The sequence below is a fragment of the Thrips palmi genome, unplaced genomic scaffold (assembly GCF_012932325.1).
Source record: "Thrips palmi isolate BJ-2018 unplaced genomic scaffold, TpBJ-2018v1 HiC_scaffold_16, whole genome shotgun sequence".
NCBI lineage: Eukaryota > Metazoa > Arthropoda > Insecta > Thysanoptera > Thripidae > Thrips > Thrips palmi.
Window position 1 is genome coordinate 1,012,001 of NW_023144625.1, and position 18,963 is coordinate 1,030,963.

General features: G+C 48.1%; 4 protein-coding genes across 4 annotated transcripts; 2 read left to right on the forward strand and 2 right to left on the reverse strand.

The window, feature by feature from the left end:
* Nucleotides 1-1,096: 1,096 nt before the first annotated feature.
* Nucleotides 1,097-1,846, reverse strand: LOC117642345 (deoxynucleoside kinase-like). The gene has a single exon (XM_034380428.1). The coding sequence runs from the start codon at nt 1,844-1,846 to the stop codon at nt 1,097-1,099; it is 750 nt and encodes a 249-aa protein (XP_034236319.1).
* A 2,791-nt stretch (nt 1,847-4,637) lies between these two features.
* LOC117642347 (RNA-binding protein 25-like) lies at nt 4,638-5,579 on the reverse strand. The gene has a single exon (XM_034380430.1). The coding sequence runs from the start codon at nt 5,577-5,579 to the stop codon at nt 4,638-4,640; it is 942 nt and encodes a 313-aa protein (XP_034236321.1).
* Nucleotides 5,580-6,285: 706 nt separating this feature from the next.
* On the forward strand, nt 6,286-7,524 carry LOC117642348. The gene is made up of 3 exons (XM_034380432.1): nt 6,286-6,669; nt 6,864-7,070; nt 7,425-7,524. The coding sequence occupies exons 1-3, from the start codon at nt 6,659-6,661 to the stop codon at nt 7,522-7,524; spliced, it is 318 nt and encodes a 105-aa protein (XP_034236323.1). The 5' UTR covers nt 6,286-6,658.
* Nucleotides 7,525-7,921: 397 nt separating this feature from the next.
* On the forward strand, nt 7,922-11,257 carry LOC117642349. The gene is made up of 6 exons (XM_034380433.1): nt 7,922-7,934; nt 8,294-8,499; nt 9,461-9,660; nt 9,784-9,937; nt 10,409-10,602; nt 11,154-11,257. Exons 4-6 carry the CDS (start codon nt 9,789-9,791, stop codon nt 11,255-11,257), a joined length of 447 nt encoding a protein of 148 aa, XP_034236324.1. The 5' UTR covers nt 7,922-7,934; nt 8,294-8,499; nt 9,461-9,660; nt 9,784-9,788.
* Nucleotides 11,258-18,963: the final 7,706 nt, after the last annotated feature.

Sequence of the window (18,963 nt, forward strand, 5' to 3'; positions counted from 1 at the left end):
ACAGAAACGACATTTCTATTATTGTTGTAGTGACAATATTGTGGTTCATCTTGCGTTTCTTGTGAGTATTGTTATAGTGTGGCAGTGTAAGGGACTTGGAGGGAAAGGGTAGTCGAAGGTCTCGTGGAGACGGAAGCTTCTGTATTATCAGCAAGGTGACCGTGTACAGAATGGTGGCTGGCGCCAGACAGCGCGCCTTTATATTACAGATGCAGAAGAACATAGGGAAGAACAGTATGGTGGAGAGTGGGGGTGCATGGCCAATGGGATTTAGGAACCAGGGTATTTGAGGGAAGAACGAAAAGAAGAAGGGTTGAGGTCCTGGCCAGGATCGCTAGGGCAGTGGTTAGAAAACTGGGGAATGACCGTCTAGAGGCCGTGCTTTGGTTATGTTCTCTATTGTTTCATATCATAACACCACTCCCTCCTGAATGAAAGAAACGAAGTTTCTCAAAATTTTCCTCGTACACCCTTTTCTCCAGATCTTTACTTAGAATGCTGACTTGAATTGACGTGTTGGTTTAAAAATTTTGAACTATCTTCCCACTCTCTCACTCAATTTAGCTCAATTTTTAAGTCTGATTAAATGTCCAATTTTGATAATTTCTTGAGTTTTTCTTTCTTGAGTTGATGACGACTGCTCGCTGTCTTGATGTGATGCTACAAAGGCTCGCTCCCCCATTACACCTTCTGGGTGCCAGGCGTTAGGGTGTCCAGTCCTAAGCCCGCGGGTCGGCTTGTTGTTAAAAAAAGAAAAATAAAGAATAGTTGGCCTTTAACATCTCAGACGCCAGGTAGACTCCAACAGCTCCAAACGGATGTTACAACCGTCGTCACGATTTGCAACACCGCGTGAAGTTGGGATGTTCCGCCTGTGGGCCAACCAAAAATTTGTGTTAGTTCTGGTGAAGCTCCAACTGAAACAGACAGAAAAACACTCTACACAGTTTTGCGCTTTTAAGTATCCAACCTCTACTCTGTCTGGTTGGTTTGCCTGGTGCCATCCTGACTATCTAGCTAATCCTACTCTGCAGGCACCTCGAAATCTAAGAGACCTAATTAGCTGTTTGCTAGTGCAAATACTTAACTTATGGAACTACTCCTCGCGTATGGGCTGGGGCTCCTGGGCTGGCGTGACGTCATCTCTCAGGTTCTGGATAATGTCCAGGGCGGCTGCTAGCAGTTGCGCAGGGGTGAGCGTTCCATCTAGGACGTGAACTGGGTTGGCTTCCTCTTGCAGCAGCCAGGCGTCGGTCAGGTCGTGTAGCAGGGTGAGGTACTCGACGGTGACACCTACTTCCTCTGTGCGGCCTCTGTGGTTCAATCGTTGGTACGCTATGGCCGGTGGCGTGCGTACGTAGATGTAGTGAATCGGCCGCTGAGTGGGCGGGGCGACGGCGTCGCGCAGGATTCGTAGAATGGCCATGTGTTCTCGGCCGATGGCGTTCATCTCGGCGAGGGCTTGAGCGAACACTCTTAGTGAGCACTGGGGCGAGCGCTCCAGGACAGTCAGCCCTTCTGGGTGGTTGGCCAGCAAGCTGGTTTGGCGGCGGCCAAGCGTGTCTAGTGCGAGTACTTGGAAGGGGTAGCTCCAAGTGGCTCGGTCGGTGTAGAGAAGTTCTAGCAAGTTGTGTCCTTCCACGTCCTGCCAATCCTTGACGGGCTCGTCCAGTACTGGGAAAAGCTCCAATCTCTTGAGGTTGGCTGCAAGAGTCGATTTTCCGGCTGCGATGTTTCCTTCCAGGTAGATAATTGGAGCCATCGGGCGACGTTCTTTCATGAAGTAATGCACCATCAGTGCAGCGACGATGGCCAAGAAGGCGACGTTCATCATGATGAAGATCATTTTGGCTTGCTAGGCGCGCGCCAAGTCGACAGTGGTTCTGTGAATTTAGACTTTTAGTTGCTGAACTCTGTTTGTACTTTCACTCCTCTCCGAATGAAGGAAATGCGAAGCATTTATAATAGTTTTACTTCTTTCCATGTCTGTACAGTCAGGTTTACAATGTTTATTGTGGTTTTATTCGGGTTTGCGACTGACGACACTCCTTGTGGAGCCGTGCGTGCGCTTGCGTCTGGCGATACTCCTCGCGTCGGGTTCCTAGCGCGGTCTGGTACGGTGCACCGCCGCCAGTGCGCGTAGCGCTGGAGTCGCGTGTCGTACCGTAGCTGTCCGTTGCTAGCCTGCGTTGCGTCGAGTTTGCGCAGGTCGGAGCCTTGCGGTGCGCTTCTGACTGTTGCGCGCGGCTTGTGATTGGTCGGCTCGAGTCAGCTGACGTATTCTTGGCTCCGGATTGGCTGATTGTGCTTGCGGCGTCCTTCTCGCTGGCGTTGGGGGCATTGGTAGCGTCACTTAGAGTGAAGAGCTCAGCGCGGTCAGTCTTCCGTTTGTTCCGTTTGCCCTTTGCGCGATGGTGGTTCTCACTCTCCATTTTCATGCCGTTTCGGCGTGGTGCTTCTGCGATGGGCCCAATGGCGGAGGTCATGGTGGATTCGTAAGTAGATTTTTACTCCCGTTTTGGTCTTGTATTCGTGCATGTGGCATGGCTTGTGTTTTCTTGGTGTAGCTCTGCGGTGAGTGTCACGTTGCGGGCCCCGACCCCCATGTTCCTGACCAGATCGTGCCCCATGAACCCCCCCAGGGTATTTTTGAAGTACAAGAGTGGGATGATGCTGCTCTTGCCGACACGCACCCTTTGTTCAGTTGTTTGCGGTGCAACAACGCCGTTTTTGTGAGTCCTTTGGCGGTGCATTCTTCTCACCCCCTTCTGCCTCTTTAATTTTTATTCCTCTTATTCCTTTTTCCTGTCTTTGTTTAGGCCCTTCTGGCGGTTGAGCATGTTGATGGTCCCTTCCTTTTCCCCGGTTGGGCTGAGGATGACGCCTTAGACTTTCCTGGTTGGGCAGAAGAGGATATCCCCCCCGCTCCCTGTGCTTGAGCTAGAGCCTTTCTGGGCTGGGCACGTCGATGTCGACGCCCTTCAGGCTGAGGGTGTCGATGACCCTGACGTCGTCATTGTTGATGATGAGGGTGTCCCTCCTGTACTGGAACCCCCCTTCCTTTGGCGTGGGCCGGGGATCGGCGCCGCCCCAGGTTATGCTATCCGGGACTTGCCCCCACTGCCTAATCCCGACATTCCTTTAGATCAGGCGAGTTTCTTGGTTTGGGTTTATTTTACGAGATGGTGTGGGTTTTGGGTTTGAGTGCTCTCTATCTTGTTTAGATGGAGCAATTAGTGCAGGAGGTGGAGGCCATGGGGAACCAGGAGGTAGCCCTCGGCCCTTTAATGGGCAACCCCGGTGACTTTGGTTTTCTTCCCGGGAATCCTGACCTTAATATGGGAGATCTTTTTGAAGCGATCCCCTGCAGTTCCGATATTCCCCCTGCTGGAATTACAATCTTTAGATTCCCCCGTGATGAAGAGGAGAGACAGGCCGGGATTGCCCACCTTCCAGATTGTCACTGCCGTTTATGTACTCGTAGTTTCAATCACATTAAGTTGTATTGATCTCTGTTTCCTTAAGCTATTACTCATTCACTGATGTCACCTATGCTTTATTTGTTTGTACTGTGCTTCATTAAGCTCCTGTTTGTCTGTACTATTATCATCTTCATGAATGGTGTCATTTCTTGTTTTTGCTCATGTTAATATTATTCATGTAAGCGATTTAGCTTTTGCGATTGTTTGTTTTGCTCACACAAGTCTTAAGGCCCGTTCTCCCACTGGGATCCTATTAGAACTAAGTTTGTCCATCGTTATTAAATCTAAGTTTGTTTACTTGTTGCTGTCTTCTTTTTTTTTTTACTTGCATGTGGTTTGAGGCTGTTGTTTGCATGTCCCAACTCCTAACCTCTTTTTTTTTTTTTTTTTTTAACGGTTTCTTCTGGTGAGTGTTGCTTTTCTTTTACTTTTCTTCTGGTTTGGTGATTTATTGTTGTTTTACTGTAGTTTACTTGTTGATGTGATGGGCCTACCTGACGCTCCCTGCTCAGTTGTTAATTGGTTTGTTTTGTTTCAGGTTTGATGTTGTTTTTCTTCTGGTCTTGTTTGAGCCGCTGTTGAAGCTGTTTACTTCTTTGCTCGGAAACAAGATCTTTCCTTCACCATTAAAGGTTGGTTTTGCACACTTGTTGCATCTTTCACTGTCAGAAAATTCCGAAAAAAAATGGAAAAATCATGGAGTTTTTCCGAAACTTCTGCATGGAGCTCTCCATAAATGCAAATTCTGGGCTTTCTCCGAAAAATTTCGGAATTTTGAACAAAAATGCATGCTTCACTATCACAAAAACACGAAAAAAAGGTTTGCAACCAGTTAAAAATTGTGGGAAATGTGAACCCCTACTTCTTGAGCTCAGTTTTCATAATACTAAGGGAAAGTTACAGGATATGAGTCAAATGGACTCGAATGAGATTGTCCCTTCTTTGACCATTTCAGACTAAAAAATGCTTCAGCGAAGTCCTCTTTCATATTTCTGAGAAAGACTTGCATTTTACTTCCCATCTGGACCCAAGGAATGCTCCGAAGAACATCTGTTTAAGCCCTGAGAAAATCTCTCCGAAAAAAAATGGAAAATGAATGGAGTCTCCATGAACGTGATTATAGGGTTTTTCTCCATAAAATTTCGGAGCTAATTTCTAACAGTGTTCTTTTTTTGGCTTTCCTCGTTTTCTGCACGAGGTGGGCTTTGTTTGATGGTTTTCTTCATTTGCTTCTTTGTTTTGTTGCAGTATTTCTATGGTTTCCGCCGTCTCCGTTGGTTTTTCTGGAGGCGTCGTGTCTCTTGATTCGGCTTCCAGTGTAGTGGCACTGTTGGCGTTTTCGGGCGCTGGCTTGGGCTGTTCCTTTCGTAGTCCTGGTGAGTCCACTTTTTCTATAGCTTTTATTTGGAATTCTATTTCCATTATTTCTTGCATCATCTCTTTTTCTTGGGCTCTCATGTTTTCCAACACTTGCCTGACATACTCTGGGTCCCTTTCATTAGTTTTTATTGTTTTTGGGCTTGTGCAGTAGATTTCCTCAATGTCTGAATCGTTTTCCTCTAAATTTATAACTTCAATTTCTGATTCCGAAGTGGAGTCCCATGCTCCTAGCAAATTTGTATATCCTGGGTCTTCAAACCAGCTTAGAGCTTCTTCCTCTTTTCTGAGCTTCTCTGCGTATTCTTTTCTTTCTCTGGCTTCTCTTTCTCGCTGAGCTTGAATTCTCTGTTTCCTGATCTTTTCTCTCTGTTCAAGTTGCTCTCTCTTAAATTCTGCGTCTCGCTTTTTCTTTCTCAGCAGTTCCTGATGTTGCCTTTGTCTTGCTTTTCTTTCTTTCTCTTCCTCTTTTTCAAATAGTTTTGCTAGTGGTGATGTTTTGGCTTGTTTAATTTGCTTGTTATTTTGTTTCAGTGGCGTAGTCCGATCCGTGTCCGTTTTGAGAGTGTCCTTTGGCTGAAGTGGCGATTCTCTGGCCCATTCTTTGTGGTGGCTGGTTTTGGGTATTTGGTAAGTTTTCTTTACCTTTCCATCCTTCAATTTGTGGGCAGAGTCCTTTTCGTTGGTTCCTTTATGAGCAATCCAAGTTCTGGGGGCCATTTTTGCAGATGTTTTCCGATTTTCCGAGTTGGTAGCTGAGTTGGGTTTAGATTCAAGTTTGACTTTGATATAAGATGGCGGGCAAGGACAAGATGGCGGCCGGTTGTTTCCGGTTAGTCGTAGGAGGCGGTGTTTTCATGGCCGGTTCGACTCATGTTTGGGTTCTCCTGTTGCAGGTTATGTGGACCCGACTTTTTCCCGGGGCGTCAGAGTGCCGATTTCGAGCAGGCGGTTTCCTCGCAGCTGTTTGTTGACAAGGTTGGAGTGCGTCCCTGAAGAATTGAACTTTTGGTGACTGCTCTGGACGTTTGGACTTGAAGACACCGATTTCGAGTTCCGGGAAAATGCCTAGCTGTGACTAGAAGAGGGCCGCTCGATGGTCGCTCGATTGACGTCGTGGATCAAGTGGTTCAAGAAGATCCGCCGTGTCCTGTTGGTGGACGTTCCAACCTTTGCCGTTTCGCGGCTTTCCCCCGGGGGGACTCTCGGCATCATTGTGGTGTCGGGGGCTCGGGGCTGTTTCAGGCTTGGGATCCGGGGGACAGTCTTTTCCATCTGGCCAGTGGAACCGGGTACCGGCGGGCCCTTTTTTGTATGGGGGCCCCGGGGGCGTTGCCAGGGAAAGGCCTAGGCTTTATGTCGGGGATAGCCCCCCGGGCGGCCCCGCCGGCGTAGTTGGGCTGGAAGTTGCCTCTTCCGTTCCCGGCCTGGTCCCGTGTCCGGGTCGGGATGTAAGTGGAGTTTTTCGTCGAGAGCGACCAGAAGAATGCCTACATGGCGTACATGCAGACTGAGATTTCAGCTCGCTATCGGGTCCTGTGATAGCAAGCTTCACACCAACTGGTACAGGATCCCCGAAGGCCGGGCCCCGAGTGGGTGGCCGGCGGCGATTGCCACAGACCATATCGGAGACCTGGGCAAGGCCAGGCTGCCCTTTCCTTCACCTTTGGTCAGTCGTGTTGGCCCGTTGCCGTGTTGTCCTTGGTTATTGGATGACTCAGACGTATGTGAGCCATGCAGCTTAAGTTTCTTCCTCGGAGTTTGGATATGCTGCCAGTCTGTCGGTGTGGACTATCATCATGGTATATGGGTGAGCTTCCTTCTGAATTCTTGCGTTACAGTCGTTTAAGATATTTAGTATAGTGTAGGGTCCTTCCCATGGTGATGTTAACTTTGGGGAGACTCCTTTAATCCCTCTCGGTCTGTAGAGATAGACCCTGTCTCCTGCCTTGAATGGGGTCAGCATTGCGGTGTTGTCATATCGTTGTTTCATTTTTGTTGCAGCCGACTCTTGCATCTCCCTGACCAGTTCGTGGATTTGGTCCAGACGCTCTCTGATTTGTTGCGGCATGGTTCCAACGTCCTTTGTCCATGGTGGGCTTCCTTGATTCAGTGTGAGTGGAGTCCTCATTGTTGTGCCAAACATCATTTCATATGGAGAGAACTTGTGGACTGGATTTGGCAAGTTCCTGTACGCCTGAGCTATGTGAGGTAAATATTTCACCCACTCTTTCTGGACTTTATTTACAAGCATTGCCAACTGCTGTTTGAGGGGTTTTGATCCACCTTTCCACTTTTTTTCCCTTGGCTGAAGGGTGAAAGGCTGTTGTTCGATATTTCTTTTTCTGGTACAAGTCCATTATTTCCTGGGAAAAGTTGTGACTCAAAGGGTGTCCCTTGATCCGAAAGGATAGAGACTGGTGCTCCGTAAACTGAGAAAAAATGGGGTTTTTAGTGCAGTTGCAATTTCTTTAGCATCATTTTTAACAAGTGGGACTACAACTGGCCAGCCTGAAAAAGCCTCTATTGCCACTAAAATGTACTCGTATCCTTCTTTTGTTTTAGGTACTTTGCCACAAATATCTACATGCCACCTGCCATGGAGTGTTCCTTCCTTGAATATTTTGAGTGCTGCGTTTTTTGGGGGGGTGTCTCGGTTTCTTGAACCTTTGACAAGGGCGCAATTGGATATGTGTGCTGCTACATCATCGGCCATTCTGGGCCCCAGAAAAAAACCCACGTAAGTAATTGAGTGTCATTGTTTCACCAAATGATTCCCTTCTCCCAAGTTTTGATGGTATTCCCTGACTGTGAATTTTACGCTGGCTCTGGGTAATATTAATTGGAGTGTTTCTTTTGCAGGGTCTCCTGTTGGGTCCTCGAATCTCCTGTAGAGTACTCCATTTTGAAGTGTTAAGGAGTTGTATTGGTGCCAAAGTGTTCTGGTATTGCGCCCAAACTTGATGACATCTTGAAGGAGGGGCTTCTGGCCTTTCTCTACTGCTGTGATGATTGGGGCTAAGTCTTTGTCTGCCCTCTGTAGTGATGCCATCTCTAGTGATGTTTCCCCTTCAGGTGAGATTGCAGTGTGTAGAATTTCTGTAACTCTTTTGTTCTCTTCGACTGTTTGGCAAATGCGACAACTTTCTTCACAAGTTCTCACCTTAGTTGGGTCTGGCTGGGTGTGGTGGTGACAGATATTGATGGTCATGTTTGTGTCTTTGAATACTTTGTAGAGTAGTGGAATTATTTCTAAATTGTTTTCTGGACTTTTGTAATAGTCAAACTCTGGTAGATTCCACTCAGTGATATTTCTGTTGATGAGCCAAGCTTTCAGGATGTTTAGTGTTATTTCTACATCATTAATGTGTGGTCTGTGCTCCATCTTTTCCTTGACAATGAGACTAATGATTGTTTTGTTGTTTCTGTTGTAGGTGCACAGCCCGGGGAATGTTTTGTCTGTGTTCGAGTGGAAGTCTCGTTTGACTTGGTACCACTCTTCGATTTGTCTGGCCAGTGGAGAGGAGAACTTCCCTTCCAAGCTGATTGGGTGAACTACTGGTGCTGTGTTGGGGGCCTGAAGTACTGATGTGAAGATTTCCTGGATCGTTAACCCTTCCACAAGAGTGGAGCTGATGAGGTAAGCTGTTGCGTCTTTAGCTTCGATTTTTGTACACTTTTTGCAGTTAGGTTCACATGGCCTATTTGGCCGTCTACTTAGTGCATCTGCATGACTGATGTTAGTGCCCTTTTCATGCACAACTGTGAACTTGTATGGAGACAACTTTTCCAACCATCTTGCTAACATGCCCGTAGGGTTTTTGAAATTTTTGAGCCACTGTAAGGCTGCGTGATCTGATTTTACTATGAAAGGTGCTCCGGCTAGACAAGGTAGGTTTACGCCAGACAGCGTCTTGTCGTAACAGGCTTCGCGATGTCTCGCGGCCTGTTTCTCCAATCCGCGCCTGGCGTACCTACCTTGGCCTGCGGCGCTGGCCTGCCTTTGGCAGGCATTGGCTTGTCCGTCGGCGGTTACTTGTTGCATGCTGGGGGGCTCCGCCCCCCAGACCCCCCTCAAATATAGATAGAGTTGCTTCATCTACAGAGAACACGATCTTGACCCTCGTAACTTATTTAATTGTCGGGGCTGGGGGGCTCCGCCCCCCAGACCCCCCTTTCTTCACGACAGAAGTGATCTGCCTGCAGAAAACTCGATTTTTCGCCGTTTTTTAAGTGTTTTTCGGCTATAAAAACTGAACCAGTTGAGCTAGGACAGTGAAATTTCGCGTGTGGCGAGCCAAGAACATACCTACTAAGCCTGCAAAATCTCAGCCAGATCGGCCGAGCCGTTCAGGAGGAGTAGTGTACACACACACACAGACAGACAGACAGACGGACAGACAGACAGACAGACAAAACTTTTCAACCGCACTGGAGTAACAGGCTTCGCTATCGCTCAGCCAATAATGATTGAAGGCTTTCACTGACTCCACCAATGCTAGGAGTTCCCTATGAGTGACACAGTAGTTTCTCTGTGCTGGGGTTAATGTTTTAGACCAATAAGCTATTGTTACTTCATTGCCGTCTTGTTCTTGTGTTAGGACTGCTCCTAGGCCAGTGAGGCTGGCATCACAAGTCAACGTGAATGGTCCTTTATCCACATCTGGAGAACCAAGGACTGGCGCAGTGGTGAGAGCTGTTTTGACAGAGTCAAAAGCTTCCTGACAATAAGGCGTCCAATCAAAGTGGACTCCTTTTCTGAGTAGGCGGTACAAGGGTGAAACCTTGCTGGCCATATGAGGTACGTACTTGCCATAGTAGGCGGCTAGACCAAGCCATGACTTTAATTCTGAACTGTCATTTGGCTGTGGCCAATGAATGATTTTATCGATTTTATTTGAATCTACTTTTATTCCTGTTTCAGACAGGATGTGTCCTAGGAAGGAAATCTCCCTTTGGAACAACTCACACTTTTTGGCTTTGAGGAGGAACCCTCCAGCTCTGACTCTATTAAGGAAGGCTTCCAGCCGTTGCAACATTTGTTCAAAGTTGTCTCCAGCTATGCAGACATCATCCAGGTAAACAGACACAGTATTTCCTAAATCATTGTGCTTGTTGGGTTCCAAGGCTGGTGTGACTAGTCTGTCTGTGACTTGTTGGAATGCCCCTGGGGCTGCAGAGAGCCCAAAACTCAATCGAGTGTATTCAAACTGCCTGTGTGGTAGTCCCAAATCTTCTGGTAGAATAATAGCTGTTTTGGGTTGGTCATCAGGGTGTACTTCTAAGTTGTGGTACCCGTGTGCTAAGTCAAAGGTGTGATACAGTTTGTGTCCCCCTAAATTTTGTAGAATTTCCTGTGTTCTGGGTATTGGTGCTGCTGGAACTCTAGTGATGGCATTGAGTGCTCTGTAGTCTACACAAACTCTAACTTCTCCAGTCTTTTTAAGGACACAGAGAATGGGTGATGCCCAAGCGGACTGGCTGGGTTTGATGGCTCCCATTTTTAAGTATTTCATAAATGTTTCATATACTTCTTTTCTGTAATGCAGGGGTACTGGACGTGCGTTTTGTTTGATGGGTGGGTGGTCGCCGGTGTCTATCCTGAATTTCATCCATGGACATCGACCAAATGTGAAGTTGTCTGGTGCAAATACATCGTGGTGTCTGCGAATGAGTTTTTCTACTTCTACCTTCTGTTCTGGTGGCAAGGCAGTGGCTTTGATCATGGCATCTAAGTCTGCAGGTAATGGCATATTTTCTGGAATGGGTTCTTTTTCTGGCAACTTGTACTCTGCATCAGGGAAAATTTTTCTATTTCATGCTCATTTAAATTCAGATGTTCTGTCCCTTTGCTATGTTGACTGCTCGACAGGGACACTTTTTAATTTTCATTATTAGTTTCATTACCCTTTTCATATCCACTCTCTTCCCCCCTTTCTAAGTCCTCCTCAAAATCGGGGTTTTGCCTCATCCTCAAGACCATAAACTGTAGGGGGTGGAGTAGTAGGACTTCTGCTATAATTGCATACTTGGGAATTTGGACACAAGTGTCTCCAAGATTTAGTAGAGTTACATTTACTGGGCCTGTCACACACGGTAAAACGCCTTTTGTGTGACTATTTTTTCTGAGATTTGACTTTTAACATTAGGTTACTTTTACTGGCTGTTAACAAACCAACATGCATCTTGCCTTCTGCTCTTTCGGGTGGTTGGTTTCCCCAATGTTTGTTCACTTTCTGTGCGTTGGCCCCCCCATTCACAATCTTTTACCATGGTTTTGTTCTTTGTTTCTAGACCGTCAAGCTGGCGATGACCGGTCTGGCTGTCAAGCTGGCGATGATCAGCCCCCTCCGCTCTTGCCTGAGACGTCACTGTGTGGCATGTCGTTTCGGAGGTGAAGCAGAAGTGGACAGTTTCCTTTCCGACTCCGGAGGGGGACTATACCCATTAATCGTCATGGCAAGCAACGCGTCAGACAACTCGACTCATCAACCACCAGGTCAGTTTCCAACTTCGTGGAAACCTGCCTCTCTACGAAAGGTTTTAGCAAGATTTTCTGATTAGCACGTATGGGGTAGGACAGATTGCCCCTGGCGAAAACTCCCTTGTGCACGGGGTTTACTACTTTGTATGGAACTTGAATGTCATTTTCAAGTTCGAGCATTTTTGTTTTGGTGTTTACAACACCTTCAAATGGTTTAATGAAAACATAGCCAATTAGATTTTCAGTAATATCAGCCTCATAAACTGGGAACCTATAAGTTTGGGTTTCCCAAATTAACATCAGTCCACTCCGGCCCATACAGTGATGTCTTGTGTGATGTTGCACTTTTTTAAACGTAATTTAGAAACAGGTAAATTACGGGTCCCCTTAAAGACAGTTATAGTAGCTCCAGTATCAACGATAGCTTCTCTGGCCTCGCCTGCCACAAGGCAGTTTACCAGAGGGCCTTTCTTATGGGGAAGGGAAACTGCCATTTTAATTTATGTGCCGGGTTAATATTTTCTTTGCCCAAAATTTGGGGTTTATGTTTGCAAGCTTTTGTAATGACAGGAGGGGACACTTGAGTCCTTAGTACAGAAATAGGTTCGGTTTCCAATGGTCTTATAATTCTGGGGACCTCTATTTCCATTGGCTCAATAGAAGGCCTTATTGGTTTTCCGGTTTTGGGGAAAGTATGGCATATTTACCTTACTGTCATTTTGTGTATTATTTTAGCCTGAGTGTTTGGGGTTGGGGTGCTTCGTGCGTGCCCTGGAGTGGATTGTGTCTGCGTACCATGACATTGCCTTGGGAAAATCCGGTGGGGCCTCAGGGAATCGGACATATGGTCCTTTTGAGTCACTGTTTTTACTATTTTTATTGTTATACTGCCCCCTATTGTAACTGCCCCGCCTCTGCCCCCTTTGGGGGAGAGGTGCCTCTATAGTTGTTTTGCCGTTAGAGTTTGACTCTGATTTTGCTCGTATTTTAGCTGTGTTCCTGATAGCGACCCTTTATTTATCAGCAATGCGAAGCCTGCAGTCTGGCTTGATATGACCGCGTTTCCCACAGTAGTAGCAAGTCAAATGATTTTGACAGGCTGCAGCGAAGTGCCCTGGTTTACCACATGTGTGGCAATTGGAGTCACTGCTTGTTTGGCCACCCCGGCCTCGGCCTCTGCCTCGGCCTCGGCCTCTGCCTCTGCCTCTACCTGTTTGTGTCCCTGTTCCAGGTGCTGCTTCCTGGTCGGTGTAGTTGACTTCAGCATTATCGTCTGAAACATCAACTTCCACCTTCCTGACCTTTTTACTGGGCGCCTCTGAGGTCAGAGACAGTGCCCTTTTACATGGTGAGTGCTTTTTCTACTGAGTTGACCGATGCATAGCAAATACGCTCAGCCCCCTTCCTATCTGTTAACCCCTTTTATGAAAGCCTTAACACCGGCTTGATCCCCATCGATTTGATTGCTGTTTGGGATGTAATCGACCACAGCTTCCCTTTTCTTTCTGAGCATAATCTCTCAGAGTTTTTCCCTCTTCCTGTTTAAGTGACTCGTAAAATCGAGTCCTCTCCCACAACTCTCTCCATATGGAAAGTGTTTTCTAACTCAGCATCTAAATTGGCAAATGTTAATGGCCTATTTTGTGTGGTCAAGGTTCGAATGACCTTGGTAGCTTCCCCCTGTAGGGCCTGCAGTAGGAACGCCCCTTTTTCCTGTTCGGACCAGTTTTTGTGTTCTGCGATGCTCAGAAATTGTGCTCTGTAGACATCGTACCCTGTGCTACCATTGTACGGTGGTACATAGCCAGATGTGGAAGTGACTGTAGCTGCTGGTTGCATGTGTGCTGGAGGAGCGCGATTAATTAGGTCACGCATTAGATTGTAGAATTGTTGGGGCTGTAGATTATCTTGCTGATCGCGCCTACCCTTTGCGGGGTAGGGGTGCGCGCGTCGACGGCGGCGTGGGCCTGGTCGTACTCGTCGTCTTCCTCTATTTAACATGCCCACCAAGTCCCCAGCCATTGAGGGGCCCCCGGGGCGGGGCCGGGGGGCCCGACCGCTTCGTGCTGCTCTGCACGGGCTGTGCCTCTGGTTCAACCTAGGCCCAGGGTCTGTACACGGCGGGGGCTCTTGTTTTTGGAAAAAAACCTCCCGTCCCCCCCCCTGGTGGCCAGGCCCGGCCTCTAGGCCCTCCCCGGTTCACCCGTGGGGCGGAAGGGCTTTTGCCGCGGGGATTCTTCCTCACGTCGGGGGGCCTGGGTCGGATGGTTTATTAGTCCCCCCAGGGGGGTTGTACAAGATTTTAAAGGGCGGCGCCTTTCTACGGGGGGGATTGGGCGGGGGCCTGGGCTCGTGGACGGGGGTCGTGTGAAGCGGACTTTTTGGTTCAAAAATTGCCCGCAAGGGAAAAGTGGAATTATGGAGTTTGCGGCGACCGGGTTTTGCGGGAGGATTTAAAACAGGGGTTTTGGGGGGAAATCTAACTTGCTTTAAAAAAGTTTTGACTTGTTTTTAAGCCTCTAATTTCTAAGTTGGGACTAGTTCACTCACTCCTTAAAATAGCACAGCCGATGCCAGCTGGTCACTTTGACACAGTGGCAGAGTAGGCCTTTAACTAGCCTCACCCAGCACGAATTCACTCAGCAGGCGTGTGCAGGGGGAAATCAATGCGGGTAAAAACCGAACTTGTAGCTTTACTGATCATGCGGCAATTCACGCAGCAGCATGCAGGGGGACATGCTTACGGGCAGTAGGAAATTGTTCCTGTATCAGTCAAGCACTGGTTCTCGATGATTTCACGCAGCAGCGAATGCAGGTGGACCTCGTCAAGTGCCAATGGGGGCTGATTTGTTTAATGAGTGAGCAGGCAATTTCACGCAGCAACGAATGCAGGTGGACGTCACTTGGTCACGTATCAAACAGACTTAAATTAGCTGTAGCGCTCGCGTAGGCAATTTCACGCAGCAAACTTAATGCAGGTGGACGTCACACTACTTGTGCATCTACAGGTTGTACCCGTTCCGTAAGTGAGTAATTTCACACAGCAACGAATGCAGGTGGTGACTATTCACTCAGGTAGCAGGTGCCTTAGACTATTTCTAGCACTCCTTGTACCCCGTTGGACACACTCAAACCTTGCGGCGAGTTTCCAACACTTTTTCTCACCAGAGTCACCTCGAAAACCTAACCTCTGGAGTCAGGTGGGGCCTGGCCTCAGCGGCTAAGCTTGATTCAATTACACACACAAATATCCACTTTCGTTAGCTTGAGTTAGCAGCTTTTTCAATCACGATTCACACGCTGGTATTGGGTTTTGGGGGCCTCTACTAGCTTCAAGTTCACACACTACACTCACTGACTCGAAAACTGCTAAGTTCAAACTCTCGCGCTATCATTCACTCTCCTCCCCCCTAACAGGGAAGGCATTGACCGACCTTAACCTCAAAGCCCGATTCACCGCTGTCACCAGTGTTATAGTGTGGCAGTGTAAGGGACTTGGAGGGAAAGGGTAGTCGAAGGTCTCGTGGAGACGGAAGCTTCTGTATTATCAACAAGGTGACCGTGTACAGAATGGTGGCTGGCGCCAGACAACGCGCCTTTATATTACAGATGCAGAAGAACATAGGGAAGAACAGTATGGTGGAGAGTGGGGGTGCATGGCCAATGGGATTTAGGAACCAGGGGATTTGAGGGAAGAACGGAAAGAAGAAGGGTTGAGGTCCTGGCCAGGATCACTAGGGCAGTGGTTAGAAAACTGGGGAATGACCGTATAGAGGCCGTGCTTTGGTTATGTTCTCTATTGTTTCATATCATAACAGTTTTGATAGAAGTTGACCTAAATAATTTTTAAAACTTATCAAACAATGAGATGGGCTCAACTCTACCATGCACGATCGGCCGAAATATAAAAAACCCAAATTTTTTAAATTTTTTTTATTTTTTATTTGCGTTTAAATTTTAAATTTTAAAAGAGTTTAATTTGTGATTTTAATTAATTTAAAAAAAAAATTTAAAATAAATAAATTAAAAAATATTTAGGCCGGTCGCAGAAAGACTGAGGTTAAGCAGGGTGGTATGATGGGCGACCCGGCAGATGTTTCAGGTTGGCTACACAAAACGAGACCCCCCGGGGAAAGGCTACCCATTCGCGAGACGTATGAGAAATTCGAAGTTGTCCTCTATGGCCCCTGGCTGCGAGGCTACTGTGTCCGGCAGACGGATGAGAATTACAGCGTTACACGCTACTCGACGCCAGCACCCCAGGAACGGTGCGGTGAGTTCCAACAACTGCGTCGCAACTTCGCAAGTGAGAGACTTTCATGAGTGAGGAGGGTATCGTCGGTATCAAGAAATCGAGAAATCCAAACAAAATCTGTCATGTGAAATGAGCAGACGCGGATCCGGGTGGAAGGGGGGGGGGAGAGGGGGCGGCGGCTGACAGGTAGGCAACAAGTTACACTTAGCCCCTGTAGGTAGGTAGGCGACTTCTGCGACATCCCCGATCACGCCTCTGGATCCGCCTTTGGAAATGAGACTATCACATGTATTCCTTAGTTTTCTCCTAGCAGTAACACACTCTTCGATTGCTGACGACACACTGTGGCAGGCAGTGCGGATGTCACTGGGACAGGAACCAAACGACCTTGTGGTGGTGGCCGACGGCAAGGGTGCGGCAGGGCGTGCGTGCACTACGAGGGCAGTGGGGCGTTGGCCCTTTTATTTGCCTCATGCGGCACGGTGACACAACTTTTGTATCACTTCGACCCTCCGAGGTGGAGTCGACTTTGCCGCATGCGTATCATCGTACCGGGTGTACCGGGCATTCACAACAAGTTTCCGAGGTCACCGCGGCGATGTCGTTGTGCACCATGCGCTGCCCTCGGCCTGGGCACCCTCTGCACGGGTCCCCGGCCTTGCAGTGGCGGATCCAGAGGCGGCCTATGGAAAGGGGGAGGGGGAAAAGTAGCACTTTTCGCCTACTTGCAGGGCAAAGGAGCACTTTTTGTCTACCTTTCAGGGGGCTTTTTAGGGGCTATGAGGGGCGAAAACCCCACTGCCCCCACCCCCCGAATCCGCGCTTGCAGCCTTGGTGCGCCAGCAAGATCGGTCGTTAAAGGAGGACCGTCGTAAGAGCCTTCAGCGAGAATGACAAAGACGTTCCCAGCTGCGAGAGAGACTGCGTGCTTAGAGCAATGCTCGGAATCAGCCTGCCGATCCTCTCGGCGCACTGCTCCGCCAGGCACGCGGAATGACGCGGAATGGCAGCAAGCACGTCTCCTGGACATGATCGTGGTGACGAAGGACGTGTCCGGCGCCGTGTCACTACCACCCTTTACCGTCCCATCGGAGAGGATGCGCACCCAGAAAAATGGTTTCTTGAATCAAGTTTGGTAATAGACTTGATTTTGTTGACTTGAAATTTAGGCTTGATTCAAGTCACTCCTACTTGTTTCAAGACTGGTCGAAAAGAAGTCCGCGCTAGACTTGAACCGAAATTCTTGCTGCTGATTCCCTGAATCCTGTTCATCATGTCACTGCTGAACCGATGCAAGGTGGTCCTGTCCCATCCCGTCGGAGCGCGGGCCTACTTCCGAACTACCCTAAGTGGCGACCGGGGCTGGCCCCGCGAGCGGACGGCAGCACAACGCGCGCAGCGCGCTCTTGCGGCAGCTGGCGAAACCACGTCGGGCGGTGACAAGGCGCCAAAGTCGTTTCTGCGGTGACCATCTAATTCAGCCATATTTCCTTTCGTTTTCTGAAAGGAATCGTCACAGAGTCTGCCATTTCAATTACTGTGTGGACAAGATCTAGCGGGTGATGGTATTTAAGGGCTTAACGACTGAAAATAATCGCAGACGCGTATTTCACCGCAGGCTCTATATTCAAGTCAACCATGGCCTTGGCTGCTTCAAGTCAAATTTCTTGAAACAAGCCCTAACGGAACAAGGCCATGATAGACTAAGAACAGATGTGAGAAATTTCAAGTCTAAAAAACCTTGAACACTGTGTCGCTATCAAGGCTCCATCGTGCCTGAAACAACAAAAAAGACTTGTTTCAGGCTTCTCGTGGACTTGTTTTAAGTCCAAAATGACTTGACCCACGACAATACGAAACAAGGCAATATCTGACTCAATTCAAGTCTTTTTTGGCCTTGAAGCAATCAAGGCCCATTTAGCCTTGTTTCAAGGCCAGCCCGACTTGATTCAAGACACCTTTTTTCTGGGTGCGGTTCCCGACTCGAGTGTGCGTCGACGCGCCGTAGTCTGCAACTGACCCGGGTCTGGGCCGGAGTCATATTTTCGTCTTTACTTCGGCTATATTTGGTTTCCGCAGAAAGTCCGTTTGAAGCGCGGCAGAAGACGAGAGCTATGGTCATGAAAGGGGGCTTAGGTCGGGGCTCAGACCATCGGGGCTCAAACGGGACGGGGCTCATGTCCTGTATGCCGCTGCGCAAGCTTATTTTTTTTCGTCTTGAAATTGTCTCTATTGCGTATCGCGCCTGCGCCTCGACGCAGCGTCGAACTACGAACCATGAGACTCGGAAATCGGTGCCACAAGCTGCTGGGCCAGGGCGACTTGTTGGAGGGTGGGTGTCTGAGCTTGAGTCCTGTATCACGCTGCCGCCGCGGCGGCTGGGTGTTGACGAGAAATTCGACGGCTGTGGTGTGTCAGTTTAATATTATTTTACACTTCATAATGTTTTTTATCGCCTTTACTGTTCGTGCTCTCTATTACCGTTTAGCGAAATCATACGCATTGAATAGATCGAACGATAAGTGAATAAATGGTATTGAACCGACACACCAAATGGATTTGAAGGGTATTGAACCCCCCCCCCCCCCCAACCTCTTTTGCCGACCGGAAGCCGGCAGCGCTCAATCTCGTCTTTTTCGGCTCTTTTGCCGCGCTCGTACGAGACTTCTTTTCGTCTTTTTCTCGCCTTCTTTTCGGCTTTCGCGAGCCTAAATCCAAACGCGACATAGACAATTTCAAGACGAAACAGATAAGGGGCATTCCATCCCAAATCGGCCACTTTTGTAGGTCACCATTTCGGATCATGATGAAAATTTTTTTGTAGGTAGACCTTATCAAAAAAACATTCTGTGCAAAATCTCAGCCAGATCGGTCCAGTAGTTCCTGAGAAAAGCGCCCTCAAAGTTTTAGTCAAAACTTCATTAAGGTGGTTTGAGCAAATTCGCACTTTTTCACGTTTTGGCCAATAACTCCGCCACTATTCGAGCTACGATGATTCCCAGGACGGTTTCTGAAAGGGAATACTGTGAGGATTCGGAAAATGTACTTGGATTTGAGATGCGACTAGGTAAAGGTGGTGAAAAGTGTGAAAAATCGCAGAAAATTGGTTTTTTTGGACCAATTTTCAGTGAGTTTTCCGGCCTATGCCCATATCGTGAAAATCCAAACCGAATAGCGGAAATTGTAGTCCATACCATGCCCAAACACGCTACGATCTCGGAATTGTTGGGTGTGGGTCTAGTTTCGGAGCTGCAGCGACTTGAAAACTCGTAAAAATAGGTCAAATTCTGTATTTGGCCAAAGTGCACGCGGGGAGGTTTTTTTTTGAACAGGCTCCACGCGGCATGGGTAGCATTGTTCAGATA

What these genes read in the sequence shown, in the direction of transcription:
- LOC117642345 (XM_034380428.1), bottom strand. Translation starts at nt 1,846, where the DNA reads ATGATCTTCATCATGATGAACGTCGCCTTCTTGGCCATCGTCGCTGCA.
- LOC117642347 (XM_034380430.1), bottom strand. Translation starts at nt 5,579, where the DNA reads ATGGCCCCCAGAACTTGGATTGCTCATAAAGGAACCAACGAAAAGGAC.
- LOC117642348 (XM_034380432.1), top strand. An exon ending in GTACGCCTGAGCTATGTGAG is followed by an intron (nt 7,071 to 7,424) that starts GTAAATATTTCA and finishes CTTTTGTTTTAG; the next exon opens with GTACTTTGCCACAAATATCT.
- LOC117642349 (XM_034380433.1), top strand. Translation starts at nt 9,789, where the DNA reads ATGTGTCCTAGGAAGGAAATCTCCCTTTGGAACAACTCACACTTTTTG. An exon ending in GCTATGCAGACATCATCCAG is followed by an intron (nt 9,938 to 10,408) that starts GTAAACAGACAC and finishes TCTGTAATGCAG; the next exon opens with GGGTACTGGACGTGCGTTTT. An exon ending in CATGGCATCTAAGTCTGCAG is followed by an intron (nt 10,603 to 11,153) that starts GTAATGGCATAT and finishes CTTTGTTTCTAG; the next exon opens with ACCGTCAAGCTGGCGATGAC.